Source organism: Botryllus schlosseri, chromosome 1 (assembly GCF_051294905.1).
Source record: "Botryllus schlosseri isolate E-star chromosome 1, Bs_hap1, whole genome shotgun sequence".
NCBI classification, from domain to species: Eukaryota; Metazoa; Chordata; class Ascidiacea; order Stolidobranchia; family Styelidae; genus Botryllus; species Botryllus schlosseri.
The window spans coordinates 16569116-16584265 of NC_137236.1; the positions used below are offsets into that span (position 1 = coordinate 16569116).

A 15150-nucleotide genomic window follows, 5' to 3' on the forward strand; every position below is an offset into this window, starting at 1 on the left:
GCTGAGTGCCCAGTGAAGCCCAGTGAATTCACTAATAAAGAAACACAAATTAGGTTATCAACTATTTTTCTGATTTAAAGGTTTCGCGGAGCCTCTGAAATTGCTTGACTTGATTTGGCCACGCTAGATAATGACCAGCGAAGCCAATGTCGAGGCAAGTCTCGATTTTGTTTTTATGCGAGGTAGTATCGAGGTGTCGGTTAGGCTAAGCTTCATCATTGCGTTCGAGAAAGGGTTTTCATATAAACCATACACAGTGTAAACACTGTCCTCTTTTTTCAATTGTGATGAGTACATACTTTGTGTAGGCCTATGCTGGATCGTACTACATTTCGTTGTGGTTGAAACTCATCCTCATGGGCTACTATATTATTAAATTTGTCCGTTAATCTTTGTAGTTTATTTAGCTTACTTCACCAATTTCGCGGTTGTCTTTGATTTGTTTCTGCTGCGACGTGAACGTGAAATTGTTGCACTGCTGAAACGCATCTCCCATCGTGTATATTTATAGTGAGGTATGCAACCACAAAACACAGTGAATCAATGGTTGATCAAATACGGTTAAAATCAGTCGTACGCTTCGCGTGCCACTTGGAAATCTCTCACATACAACAGTATAAGAACCACAAAAACATGGGTCGCATGTTGCATATACAAGACGATGTGACTGAGTATTCGAAATGGGATCAGGTGGCATCAACTATGACTTCAATACCTACAGTCGTTGCTGCTTAAAAACTCCGTGCTTTGCATTTGACGATAAGATCAATGCAGTGAATTCTATATGCAAGTAAGATATACACTTACCGATACCAGTACTGAATCAAATTCGAGTCTGATGTTGAACTCCCGCGTTCTTACTTTATCCCACGTCCCCGTCTTAACAAGAGATATCAACGCATCCGACGCTTTCAGTTCATCGTCGATAACGAGGCTTGAATTCGTATTGCCGTGTGAGCACTGGAAAGATGTGAAATCAGTAATGCATTTGGTATTAAAAGCAATACCCGTAAAACGCTTTTCTATTCTAATATTTTTATATAAACTGGGATGGTGTGTACCCCTGAAAGGTTCTGTGTGAACGCGAACATGAACCTATGACGTCACATGACGTCATATTGCTAATTCAAAGCCAACATTCGAGTGACGTGATATACTAGATACCTAGCGACAACTCTGGCCATATTGTGCCACAATGTTGAAGTACATGATGACTTCATAAAGAGCAGTGAATGTATCAACTGGAGCAATGAAATGCTACATTAATCCGTAAAATCAATGTCTTCTGTGGCGTTCACAACAATTTTGACGATGATTAGATGTAATGAATTAAAAAGGTTCACAGTGCAGAACCTACGAAGGTTCGTGTGTGAACGTGAACCTCTACATTTCTGAGGTTCACACACAGAACGCGAACGTAAACCTCATGTTCACACCACCCCTAATATAAGTCCAATACCTGCCGTGGTAATACTGCCACGTCTCCATACTTCAAGAATTCCACTTGAAAACACTCCGAATTCACTATCAGGTCGATTATTTCTGTTGGTACGATCACCTGTTCCGGACACATCAATTCATCAATCTAGTAATTAGAAGGTTCGCCATTACGGTTCTACACTGAATATCAAGATGCTGCAAAACGTACTTGCAATAAGAAGATGTTTCCGTCTCGTGGCATACTGGTTAACATTTCAAGGTATGTCCTGGTACTTTGCTTGACTAAAGTATCTATATATACTTTCGCGATTTTTACGCGGCCCCCTTCACTAGTGAAATGAAACAGATCTTTAGTGATATCCATCATGGATGGTTCAAGATGGTGTATTTCCAGACGGTTTTCCTGCAATATATTGCATTCATCAAAATAATATTGATATGATGTATATCTGTGTTTTTAAGATACATATTTTTCATGCTTTATGGGTGCACTCCATCACTCAAGTTAGCTCAATTTTTCTTTCAGTCAGTCAGCAGCTGAGTAAAAATGGTTTATTAGACATGAATTGAAGTTTCTTTTGCAAATCAAGTCAATTTTTTTACTGGCTTCCAATGTAATAGTTGGTAATACAGGGACTTTCCTACGATGACCACAATTCAACATACACAGTGTAAAGGAAGAATTTTGCGCCAGGTTTCTTATATTTATGTGTTTAACCCTTTTAATGGGGGGTCAGATTTTGCAGAACTGACTATCACTTTTCAAATTCATACCGTGACCACACCAAGAGTTTAATCTGAGCTGTTCCAGTTTAAAAGTGGGCGGATTATAGCCTTCTACCGATTCCGCCCTCGATCGACAACCCGGCATGTCTATAGTTTTTTATAAGACTAAATGAACAAACTTTTTCTCTGAAAAATTTGTTTATCTCTCTCATGTTTCCAGACAGACCCCAGTATAGCGTCAGAGCATAGTGTCCTATATGGTGTCGACACAGGCAAATCTTACGCCTCAGTGAAATTGATTCACGTCACAATTTTGAATTGGCTACAGGCAATTTGACAGTCCTTTTTGGCCGGCTTGCCGATCATTCAATTTGGTTAAACTGGTATCAATCGAAAGATGACTCTGCACTGATTACGAAAATATAAATTTTATTCCGCTCGTTGCCCTGGAACTCCCACAATCAGCCTCGAACTTTTCATTGTTATGGAGATTGGCATTGGGACGTAACAATGCTGTCTGGCTCTTTTTCTATTGAGCTACTCTCTCGTTTCGCCAGACAGCATTGTTGCGTCCCAATGCCAATCTCCATAACAATTAAAAGTTCGAGGCTGATTGTGGAAGTTACAGGGCCACGAGCAGAATAAAATTTATATTTTCGTAATCAGTGCAGAGTCATCTTTTGACTGATACCCGTTTTACCAAATTGAATGATCGGCAAGCCGGCCAAAAAGGACTGTCAAATTGCCTGTAGCTAAATGGAAATTGTGACGTTAATCAATTTCACTGAGGCGTGAGATTTGCCTGTGTCGACATCATATCGGACACTATGGTCAGAGAGGCCTATGGTTTCAAACAAGCCGTCAAACATGACCCTAACCCGCCCGGCTCGCCAAATATCGTAAAACCAAAAATACATGAAAAATTTACATATGGACGTGGTCAGTGAGTGGTCATAATGGTCAAATTCAACTCGGGTCACCAGTGACCCCCCCCCCCCCCCCCCATTAAAAGGGTTAGGGACCTCCTGTGATTTCGTGAAGGCGTAAACTCATTTTAGTTTGTAGGTAGAAACATTTGTATTGCTCGTGAAAATGAAATCGTATAGATCACATAATACGTGACCTGCAGTATAATGACACTTCCGAGATATAACCTGAAAAGTAGTTGCCAGGCACAAATAGAACGTAATATCAAGGCTGACCTCGACAAAATACTTCATATTATAATCAAGAAATTCGATGCATGTGATTTTCAACTTCTTCGAAGCGGGTCGCCCGGATAGGGTGGATGGCGCGAGCAGCCTTGATAGAGATTGAGCTCTATTCTGCATGCCACCTTTGATTTTCAAAGTGGATATCTGGAAATATGAAAGCACTCTTTGATTATCACGAAGAAACCTTGTACGATCATAGCAAATACGCGTTCGAAAATACCATGTACTTATGACATGATTCAAATAAGTTTCGTTATTAGGACTGATTAGAATTGGCCCAATAAGAATATTCACTATCATACTCGTAGTCAGCATAATGTTATGACAGCTTCAATGAATTATTAGAAACATTGTTGGGATACTATACGGGCCGGAATATCCATTGCCCTTTGTCATGACATAATGCTTTATAATCTGCTGCTTTGGTGTCAGGAACCTGGGCGTATCGGTTGGTGGTGAGTCACTGCTTGGAAAGCAGCTATTGAGCATATATTATGTGTCGAATTCGGTTACGAATTCCCACTCGTTGCTACCGAGTCATCGAGTGTGCCAGTAAATCAAGCATATGGCCGGTGTCATTGATGAGTGACTTAATTCTACGATGCATATAGCTGTTGCTGATATGAGCCCGCTGTAGTCCATGACTAATGACCAATGACAGGGTGAAACCATCACGTACCTTGATATTGATTGGTGTACTCAACAACTGCAGTAATGATGCAAATATCGTCACGCTGCGTTCCGCCGTGAACTTCTTCAATGACGGAATGAATTTTGCTACGGATAATACGCCGGCCCCGTCGCAATCCGTTTGCATTGTAATCTCGCGAACTTTTGATAATGCCGGACCAGAAAAAATTCTAGTGCAATGGCTCAGTATTCGAATGGTGCTGGCGTCGCTTAACGTCGAGCGATTGTTATTCACGTACTCCACAAAGCTTTGAAGACTCCGTCGATTACTTTCCAATGTATTATCGCCTTCACAAATCGTTGAGATTAAACTCAAAGGTGATCCAATGCAACAATTGATCACAATTTGAAATTCACATTTGACCACTCACTTGTATTTGAGAATGCATTGACCAGTGGCCAGTGATCTTTGTTTGCAAGGATCGCGACTCCAAGAAGCATGAAACTCGGAATATTGGTCTGCGTCAACGCACGCTGTAACCCTGAATTTATATCCACTGCGCAAGGGATTGACGTCCAGTGAAGTGCCGCCAAGATGTCCTGAACATTTCGGACTAATCAGCAAACCATATAAATAAATTTGGTTTATATGATATCTACCAACCGACGCATTAGTATCGAATTTGCCCATTATTGGAATGTAGCCTAATAATCATGAATCGGCTATCTATTGTAACGGCAATGACGCAGTCTTACAACATCTGTGATAATTTGAGAGATTCAACTACTATTATTGCTCGTGTAATTCAATCCGCAAACGACGACTTTGGCAAATGTTTACTTCACCATGCAACAGACAAAACACACTAGAGTGGGACAATTACAAAGCCTATAATTATATTTGGGTTGTCCAAAATTATAAAAATCTTATAAATCCTCCGTTGCAATGTCTTATTCTATAGATTATGGATAAAAACGACACTGGGCCCAAAAAAGCTCGCCGGAAGGCCGTTAAGATTTCGTGCAAAGCGTTTGAAAGTAGCTGCCAAAGAATGGGCGTGCCACCGACCATAGACCGACGAGAAGACTCGTAATCACGAAACCACGGCTCTTAATCAGAGATGGCCACATTAGGGTACTTGATATCAGTTGTCAGGATGACAGAAAAGCGAGGTATCGGTGTTGTTGCAGAATGCAGAGGTAACTGGTGGTTCTGATCTCTGATGTCATTTGGAATGATTGTGTGGTGTGGTAACGTATGAATATATGCTGGCATGGTCAATTGGTCATGTTTATGATTTCGGAAACACACTAGAACTGAAGTACCACCGGTACTCTCAGTCTCTGATTGATTGTGCACATCATCATGCTGATAATATAATATAATATTATATATATTTCCTATTCATTGCTGCTCTATCAAGTGATCATTTTGATTGATTCATCCATTTTGTTTGATACATGTCTGTTCTGTGAAAATTTAGTTCCATTCTTCAGTAGTACTATAGGCCTAGTTGTCTTGGCCAAGTCACAATGCACAATATCTGATTTTGTCGTTGGCATTCGTGGCATGCCTGGGTTACTATATTATGTTAACCCTCTCCATAAAGCAACTAATATTACTTTCTCTGTTCTCACAGTCTTTTTAGCTCATTTCCCCTGCCTAGTTCCTACTACTCGCATTTATATTCAAGATATATTGGCCTACCGTACCTAACATTATTGATTCGAAATGTGATATGAATAAACCCTTGTAAGGCATTACTTGATACTAATTTGTTGATTATAATGTTGATATCTGTTTTGCAGGCTATATTTAATGTGAAATAGCACTAAAGCAATAGCAGGATTTTTTCGGATCCTAATTTTGTTGCTCAACTGTCGGACTCCGAAATGCTATTTGACTGTCGGATCAGGATGGATACGGATTCCCAAAATCTGGAATCCGCCCATCTCTGCTCTTAATTGGCTAATCGGATATGCTCCAAGGACCACCGCAGCAGCAACTTGCTGATTAGGTGATCAAGGAGTCTGCTACCGTCGACGATTCTGAAAGCGCATTGTGTGTAGGTTGCGAGATAATGATTTAGGATTGATTCAGGGTATGTTGAGGTACGAAATATATAATGAACAAACAACAGCTGCTTCACAAAAACGTGTAAAGCATGATCGCTTTATTGTGAAGGAAACCGCCGTAGCATATATGCCTTTGTTTTCAACGAAGGAAAGCATAGACGCATATGCAAGTGGCAACGGATTCTTATTTTCAGAAAGGATATCTCATCATTGAATACAAATATAAAGCTTAACAATGACACTATAATATGTGTGATCTTATTGGGCTCAGGTTGTAGTAGCCTACATAGCAAGCCGTTTTGAAAGATTAAGGATCGGCTGAATCAGCGGGTTATGCTTGGCATTGATCAGATGCTTACATCAAATTGTATTACCTTGCAAGTGTCAAAGTCCTTAATGATAAAACAGAATAGAGGTGTAAAAGTAAGCACGTAATTTGCCGGATATGATATGTCGAACTCCTTGATGATCGCGCAGAAAAGAGGTGTGAAGGTAAGCACAGACAATGCTGAACAGTGCATAGTATCTAGCATAGTTTGGATATCATATCAAACAGCATATAGTCTGTGCTTACATTTACACCTCGTTTCAGCGGCATCATAAGAGACTTTGAAACATTTACAGGTGAATTCAATTTGCTGTAAACATCTGATAAGGGCCAAGCATAGCCGTCTGATTCAGCCGATGCCTAGAGCATCCCAAACTTCACCTATATACTAGAACCTTGGTCCAATAAGATCACACAAATTGTAGTGTCATTGTTAAGCTTTATATTTGTATTCAATGATGATATATCGCTTCTGAAACTAGGAATTCGTTCGCCACTTGCATAAGCCCCTTTGCTTTCCATCGATAAAACAAGACATGTAGACTACAGCGATTCCCTCCACAATAAAGCGGTCATGGGATACGTTTTTGTGAAGCAGCTTTTGCTTGTTCATCATGTGTTTCGTACCTCACCATGCCCTGAATTAGTCTTGAATCATTATCTGCCAACCTACCTACAAGGCGCTTTCAGAATCGGCGCCAGAAGCAGACTCCTTAATCACCTAATCAGCAAGCGGCAGCTTCCATGATCATTGGAGCATAGCCGATTAGCCAATCAACAGCCGTGATTTCGTGATTACTAGTCTTATCGTCGGTTTATGGTCGGTGACACGCCCATTCTTCGGCAGCTACTTGTAAACGCTTTGCACGAAATCTTAACGGCCTTCCTGTGAGCTTCTTTTAGGCCCAATGTCGTTTTTTATCAACAATCTATAGAATAAGACATTGCAATTGAGGATTTGCAAGATTTTCCAAATTTTGGACAACCCTAATATGTATTTGTATATACTGGTAAATTTGCGTCGCTTTCTTCCTAAAATATATCATAGCAGTCCCAGCATATCTCGATCATAGAATTTCACCCGAATTTCGTGAACGTGCACAGTATTACCACTGCTCTTGCATTGCTCGAGATGCGCGTATAAGATTTCATACATCATATATGTAATATGCCTTGTATAAAATTATATATTCGGAGTTACTTGATGTTGAAAATATCCTATCTTTTTAGCAATATTTGAAAATATTTTATCGTATGACATTATATTGATTGCTACATATCGAGAGCTGTAGGCATATAATTCCGAAGTAGAGCGAGTACAATTGGTTATCAATTGGGGTATAACTTTATACTTGGTGACTCACTCTCATTGCTTCGCTGTTAAATTGATAGATAAGATGATGAGACTTCGGTCTCCTCGACCCCGCTAATCCCCCACCTTGTGGGTGCATCGACACCGATATAAAGTGGCCCATGCCTTGAGCTGTACTCTGATCCAAATCGCGGGCTCGTAACTCCATTCTATTTTGGTCTGCTGAATTGTACGCTAACTCCATCACGCGTTTCATTTTCTTTTCCTCGAATCTTTTGGATACGGCGTGGTGAGCGTCGAAAAAATCAAGAGTGTGAAGGAGAATTTCGACGTCAGTGTATACGTCACGTTCCTGTATTTGACGTGCCAAATGAAGCAATATAGCCGGTGTCTTACACATGTTTCGAATGGTGCGGGAACGGTGCATGAGTTGATCTACAGATTCCTTCCTTCCAGTTAACTGCGCTAGTATATCTGCCACATCTTTCTCCTTAAATCCAACGATTCTCACCGACGGGATATTGATGTCAAAAGCAGGAAATTTCCAAAGCCAGTTCTCTGAAACAGTACACGCCACCCACATACCTCGGTACATATCGCAGCGAAGTATATTCAACAGAATAGCAGCTGGAGATGCACGCTGATCTAGTGACATTTTTGCAGTAGCAAGAGTGTGAATGTTGGTTATTTCATCCACTCCGTCTATAATTACTGAAACGCGGGATGGGTTATGGGCCACCCATCTCTCAAAACATTCGGTCATCTGGTCGTTTATAAAAATATTGGCAAATTGGTTTTTAAAGATAAGATCAAAGGGTCTGTAACAATCACCCCAGTTTATGTCTTTTCCTTGTATGAACACTACGACATTCACCTGTGCGAGTCCTGATATTTGCCTCTCCATAGCTCTATCAGCATACTGGAGAGCTGAAGTTGTTTTTCCTTCCCCCGGTCCACCAACGAGCAGCACAGTTGTGGAACTATTGTTGTTTGGGTATTGATGTACAGTCTCTATGGTGACAGCATTGAACGAGTTTTCTTCGGTTTCATATTCAACATCATTCATCGTTATTACATTTCGACTCAACTTCAAACGTTTGTATTGTGCGTTGTATTTGTTTTTCAATGATTTCAAGCCGTTTTGGGAAAGTTCAGTGTTCGCCTGAATCCTCATTACTTTCCGTTTCGTGTCATCGAGCATGGCTCCAATTATCCCTGTTTTATATGAAATCGGTCCACGTAATTATTAGGGCAGGTAATTGCAACTTTTTTAACTGCCTTAACAGCCTCCTATATACTCGTAAGTAATGTAGTAGCCCATGGTGTTTCCTACTGTTTGAAGAAATCTTATTTTGCATCTCTTTGCAACTGTTTACATTTTTCATGACATTCGATTTTTCATGCAACCAATTTTTTGACGGAAATGTATGTCGCTATATGTAAATAGACCACTTGATTATTTGACTGTCGTTTGAATTTGAGGTTCTTTCTGATTTGACGTACATTAAGGCTAGATCCCCATAATTATATGTTCACTGGGTCAATTTTTTCTTGCTATCGATTCTGTTAAAGTCTTCAACGCTGAGTTTTGCTACAGTGTCATGGATACGGGTCGATTCGAGTATCCAGTACCCTTATAGCTTCTGGTAACTAGTCCACAAATCCAATTTTGTAGTGCAACTTTTGTGAAAAATGAATGCAACTTTCCACGGATTTCAGTGCAACAAAAACTGGCCCTAATATTTATAATCTAACTTATAATTATAATCAACAAAGACAACGAAAGCGGAAAACGACTGCATCAATAGTAATCATACCTATATTGCTCCGCATATGAATCCGGGCTATTGTAAATCATGAGACGAAGAGACCGTTCACTCTCTCTCTCTCGAATGCAATAAACAAAGAGTTCAAGACAGAAGCCGATCACAAGTTTGATCAGATGCGACGGCAGCAACCATATCGATCCAATGTTATTTGAATGGGTTAACACGCCAAGCCGACCACTATCTTCAAACAAACCAAAGTTCACCCGATATCGTATTGTAGAGTTGAGGCGGGTAAAACCGATCGCTAGCATATTCACCGATAAACTCGATGTATTTAGCGGATAATAAGAATATATGAGATCTATGGGATACTTTGCAAAACCAAGGGCATTCATTTGCACAGCTTTTAATCTGATGCATCATATGACCTAGTAAAGCTACAACTGGATACCTGTGAACTATGTGAAATGAATCAATATTCTCATTCTAGCAGTCGTAAATACTATGTAGTTCTCTCAACCTCCACGAGCACGATGTGACGCCACGAAAACTGCCGATGTATTTCACCTTTAATGACCGATACCGATATTTATTTCAAACTGAGATATCGGCACTACATTATCGACAAAAAGATAATCGTGCAGACTCCAAAACTAGCCATTTTGCTTTCCCAAGACGGAGCACATTACAGATCTTATAACTAGAACTAAACATGAATAGAAATATCCATCTCTAACTCATAGACCCATTGATGTTGCTCGTATTCTGCAACAAGCATACTGATTTCCGATGTATGAAATATGCAAACCAAACAGGACGACTAATCCCAACGAATATAACATTGCCAAGTATTGCCAAAGTATTACCTCGCAACCTTGGTGGAATATGCTCATCTTCAGCCAAATCGCGAAAACATTTAGTCTGAAAGGTATCTGGAAAACAAAGGAACGTACGAGGTCAATCACAAACCACATGCGAATTATGCTTGATGTTACCAGTAAATTATTAAATTTGTCATCCGTAGATATACTAACACTTCCAACTTCCACTTACCAGCTATCTGCTCCGAGTTATTTCTAAAATATGACAGTAATGGCTATTATAGATGGCATTTATATTGATGAAATTTCGTCATCGGTTGGGAAATGATCAAACAATGGATACGTCAAGCGTACGTATAAGTACGTCGAATCATGAGAGCGCTACAATTTACATACAGTGTGGATGTCAAGATTTCAATATAGCATTATGGAGACTCCCATCTAACTGTTATTTACTTGAGTATTGGTCACAAGACCTACCATTGCGGTCGATAGCAGCATTGCTGGTAAATGCCTTTGATACCTGAAAAACAAACCGAATTTAATGTATCGAATTTACGAGATACTTTTGGTAGGTATACTAAAGGATGATTCATCAGTAACTTTGAACGCTTGTCTCTCCGCAGACTGGAATTGATTGGTATATTGTCAAATAAACTATTTAATTGAAGATGAAGATATGTAAACCTATACATGACTGTTTACAGTGCTGTCTCTACTAAGAAGAGTGTATATATACAGACTGGTGAAATACTCATTTATATCACAAATTCCGTTAGGTTTGCAAGGGATTGAACTGAGGTTTCTATAGTGATAATTCATACTCTGATCGTGCGACACCTACTGAAACGGATTGCGATCAGCAATCGGTCATTGTGCTGTTACTGGGGCCACGGTGATATATAGTCAACAACAGTTACACGGAAAATACGCAAGTGACAAACAGTCTTGCTTCGTCATAATCCTTTCCACACGTTACCACGGATTTGGTAAGGTACGCCTTGGTACTGTGATATGCTTTTTCCTGCATATTTGTAATCGGACGAGGCGTTTAGTACTAACTTCCAAGATAGCATTTGCAGGTGAGTAAGCCTACGGTACGTTAGAAACTTCCGTTATTGTTATCGCAACGCACAGTAACAAGTCCCCGTGCGTGTCACGCATGAAAAGTCGTATTATTACAAAGCCCACTTTTGTCAACTTTTGGATTTCACGCATAGAATATATATGTACGATTTACATACCTGGTAGGGTTTGTTGGGTCTTTCGGTTTCGTTTGCCATACCTGAATGCAAAGGTATTTTTCACACCTTATTTATTGGGCAGTAAAAATCCCGTGAAGAAATGTCAGCTGGTTAGGCATAATGGTAACGACTGATGGGTGTCTTCGGCTCGTTTGATAGTTTGATACTGGATTATGCAATAGCCGGGTCCACGCTTAGATCACGCGTTATCACGCCTGAACCAAGAGAACCGGGCCGCCACAGTGGCGGGCACACCATAGGAACACGGCCTGAGTATATGGCGACAAGGATGACCGCACGACCGGATAGTATTTGTGTGCAATAGGATGTATCGTTCTCATTACAGATATAGGGAGCATCGTCATATGGTCTACATCTGACAGATATGCAATATTGACTTGAAATTTTAATTGTCCGATGTCGACCACATCGAACATGTCACGATACTTTCTATATCGGTAATGAGGACGGACATCCTATACAACACAAATACTTTGCGTCTGTGCGTCGACCTTGTCGACACATAGTATTTTAACCACCAGCTCCTTATACTCCGTCCCGGACACTGTTTCACAGTTACTAATGAGATGCCCTGAATTTGAATTTCATCGCCTGTTTTTGGTTGAACATTGTTCCAATTAAAAGGTTGCTTTCTCTTCACAAAATATATTGACCTGCCAGTGCTTATTGGCAATAGAAAAACTTAAGAAATGTGGCATTAAATTCGAACTTACCAGAATGAACTCTATTAATTCCCGATTCCCTTAGCAGTGGCGGATGTCGGCTCTCTTCTCTCGGCTATGTAAGTAGGGTTGCATTTAAAACAAGAATCAATTTAAAACAAACATGGTTAAAACAAGGCCCTTGTTTGAAACATATTTACTAAAGTTTTTTTCTTTGTTTTTCAAGCCATGACGGCACGAATATTCAATTGTGACGTCATAGGGGATTGGCATTGACAATTCAAATTAAAGGGTAAATATAGCTCCTTTGACGAAATATCTGTACTATTGCTGTTTATTTTGAGAGTTCCATATCCATCCCACATCGACATACGTCGGCTATATCGGATTGGAATTGTCCGTAGGCTCATATAAAGTGGAAGGTATTTACACAGTTATGGCGTAATTTTACAACTTAACAAAATAATGTTTTCAAAGGCCTTTGAGTAAAATACTGTTTAAAACATGTTTTAACCAAGGTCTTTTAAAACACCGTTAGTTTGGAATGCAGCCATATATATAGGCAGGGTTGCCATCGACATGGACCCAAAAATAAGGACAGTCGAAAAATTAGATTAGCATTAAAAGCGTTTTTGTACAGATACGTTTTAATTATACGTGTCGTGGCATAACTCATTTCAGAAACAACCTGCTCCAGCAACTCCTTGTCAGTATAAAGTGCTTCATGGACCTCACGACAGCTCAGTTCTAGGTTTACCATTACTTGTAAACCGAAACAGCATTTCGTCAGCCCCCCCCAAAAAAAATACACGTTGGTCACCCCCCCCCCACAACATGGGGTGATAAACCAAACCTCTTCACCTCGTTGTGATTAGAGGCGTCAACCGAGATAGAAAAAAGGCTGCACAGAAAGTTTAGACAAAATCATTTTTTGATCGCGGAGCAAGAACTCCAATAACAATGCTTGTAGTCTAGGCTCTGGCCGAAGCAAACTTCTTTGCGATATTGGAATGGGGGAATATTGCTTTGAACAATTTCGATGTGCAATCGTTGGTGCGGAAGGATTGCTGGTGTTTGCAGAACGGAATGCTCAGATACCCTCAGCCGCAGCAGCCTTGTAGTCTGTGGTCGTTGGTGCTGATCGACTTGTGAAAAAATATTCATCAACTCGCTCGAATTAATCGATATGACACACTTCTTGTATTTTGAGGTATCAATATGAGTTGAAATTACCGGTCTTTCCTATGGTCTCCAGCTCCATGTTAATGTCGCAATTGCAGATATTGCAATGTGCGACTCAATCGCACTTCAAGCTTTGTTTGATACTTTTAAATTCTCTCTCATAATCGTCACAAACACGTTTTTCCCGCCTGCTGATTTTAACTACCAGATTTAGCCTTATTAGTTGCTAACGGCCTAACACTATAGCCTGGGCTTACCATACGTCCTTTTTTAAGAGAATTTGTCCTCTTTTTGGACTTTTTTGAAAGTGTCCTCGGAGGACGCCCGTTTGTGCTCTTTTTTGAGATTTTGTCCTCTTTTTTGAAAATTTAGGTAAGATTTAGAGCAAATTGCAAGTGATATGCCGCAAAGTAGCACAGAAGTGAAGCTCCGGCGGGTATTTCGGAGTGAAAAACGGTGAATTTAGCTCTGAGCGAAAAGATGACCTTCTTTTATTTTTTTTTATTTTTTTTAGTCATCCACCTGGCAACGTGGAGAAAAAAAACGGTATTTTGAGCTCTGAGCGGAAGTGATGACCTTTTTTTCAGTCAACCGATCACAAAGTGGGAAAAATTCACCGGTTTTTGAGAATTCTACTTCGGTTTTGCATCTTGCAAATTTCTGAAAAAGTGTCCTCTTTTTACATTTCCAAGATATGGTAAGCCTACTATAGCCTATGTATGAACAATATAATTTAGATAAAATCGGCTGATGATTTATCAGCCGAAACTGCTGCATCACTCACTGCCCTAGCTAAGCCATTGCACCACTTCGAAGTCAAATCAAGTGGTGCGTACGCCACGGGAGTTCCTTTCATCCATGATGTCATAAAATCTCGACGCAAAAGTTTAATTTTAGAATATTATGCAACACAGATACCAGAGGCGGCATAACGCATAAGCGGCATAACTTTTAAAAAATACTCTAATTTATGTTGATTCACGAAATAATTTTGGGCCCCTTCGAGTTCGACAATTGGAGAGTTTGGGGTGCGGCAGTTACGGTCCTGTTCCACAGAATCCCCACTACCCAGCACTTTTGTCATGATAGAGCAGCTATTTGCTGGTTTGACTACACAAGACACACAACCACACAAGTACGGAAGACAATCGCCTATAACTGCAACGTAAAACGTATTGTGAACCGATACAAGTAAAACTTTAAAATGTCGTGAAAGCGTTATTTCACGTCAAACTAGTCGTTCTGGATGCGTTTGTGGCGCCATGATTAGCCATTCAGAATTAAAAATGAGGTTTTGTGAACAACACACGCAATATAATTTTCGATACATACCTACATTCCAGAGGAGTTAATTTGTAAGGGTAATTGCGCACGTGTCTCCGTGAATATGTAGACTGTCCTGTATATAGTTTTCAACAAATGCGTCTATTCCCCACCAGGACCCATTGAATTCCCCACCGTTTGGGAACCACTGCTCTAGTCGCTATTAGGGGCAAGTCGGTGACATTGGCACCCCATTCCGAGAAGGCAAAAAATGCCCGATCTGGTTTCAGAGTCTTATGGACATATGATCCGAAAACTAGTTAGGCCTGTTCACCGAAGCGACAACGCCAATACGAAACCATTTTATGCAGGAAACATAGATAATATAATAGTTGCACGGAAGCATAAATCAAATATCTGTGGTCGCACTGATGTATCACTTCTGACACAAAAGATCCCCGG

The 15150-nt window shown here is 40.2% G+C and overlaps 1 protein-coding gene across 1 annotated transcript; it reads right to left on the bottom strand.

Moving 5' to 3' along the window:
- Window positions 1–403: 403 nt before the first annotated feature.
- LOC145439095 (uncharacterized) lies at window positions 404–10517 on the bottom strand. The gene is made up of 8 exons (XM_080316578.1): window positions 10362–10517; window positions 7779–8941; window positions 4442–4610; window positions 4060–4358; window positions 3321–3524; window positions 1460–1585; window positions 808–960; window positions 404–478 (listed from the first exon to the last, which is right to left on the bottom strand). Exons 2-8 carry the CDS (start codon window positions 8925–8927, stop codon window positions 404–406), a joined length of 2175 nt encoding a protein of 724 aa, XP_080172704.1. The 5' UTR covers window positions 8928–8941; window positions 10362–10517.
- Between the last annotated feature and the right edge of the window lie 4633 nt (window positions 10518–15150).

Bases quoted from the DNA above. Each gene is read 5' to 3' on its own strand.
- LOC145439095 (XM_080316578.1), bottom strand. From the start codon at position 8,927: ATGCTCGATGACACGAAACGGAAAGTAATGAGGATTCAGGCGAACACT. The intron at 1,586-3,320 runs GTTATATCTCGG...TCTAATTACTAG, and splicing joins GCCTGGCAACTACTTTTCAG to ATTGATGAATTGATGTGTCC. The intron at 479-807 runs GTAAGTGTATAT...GATGCGTTTCAG, and splicing joins TTGATTCAGTACTGGTATCG to CAGTGCAACAATTTCACGTT.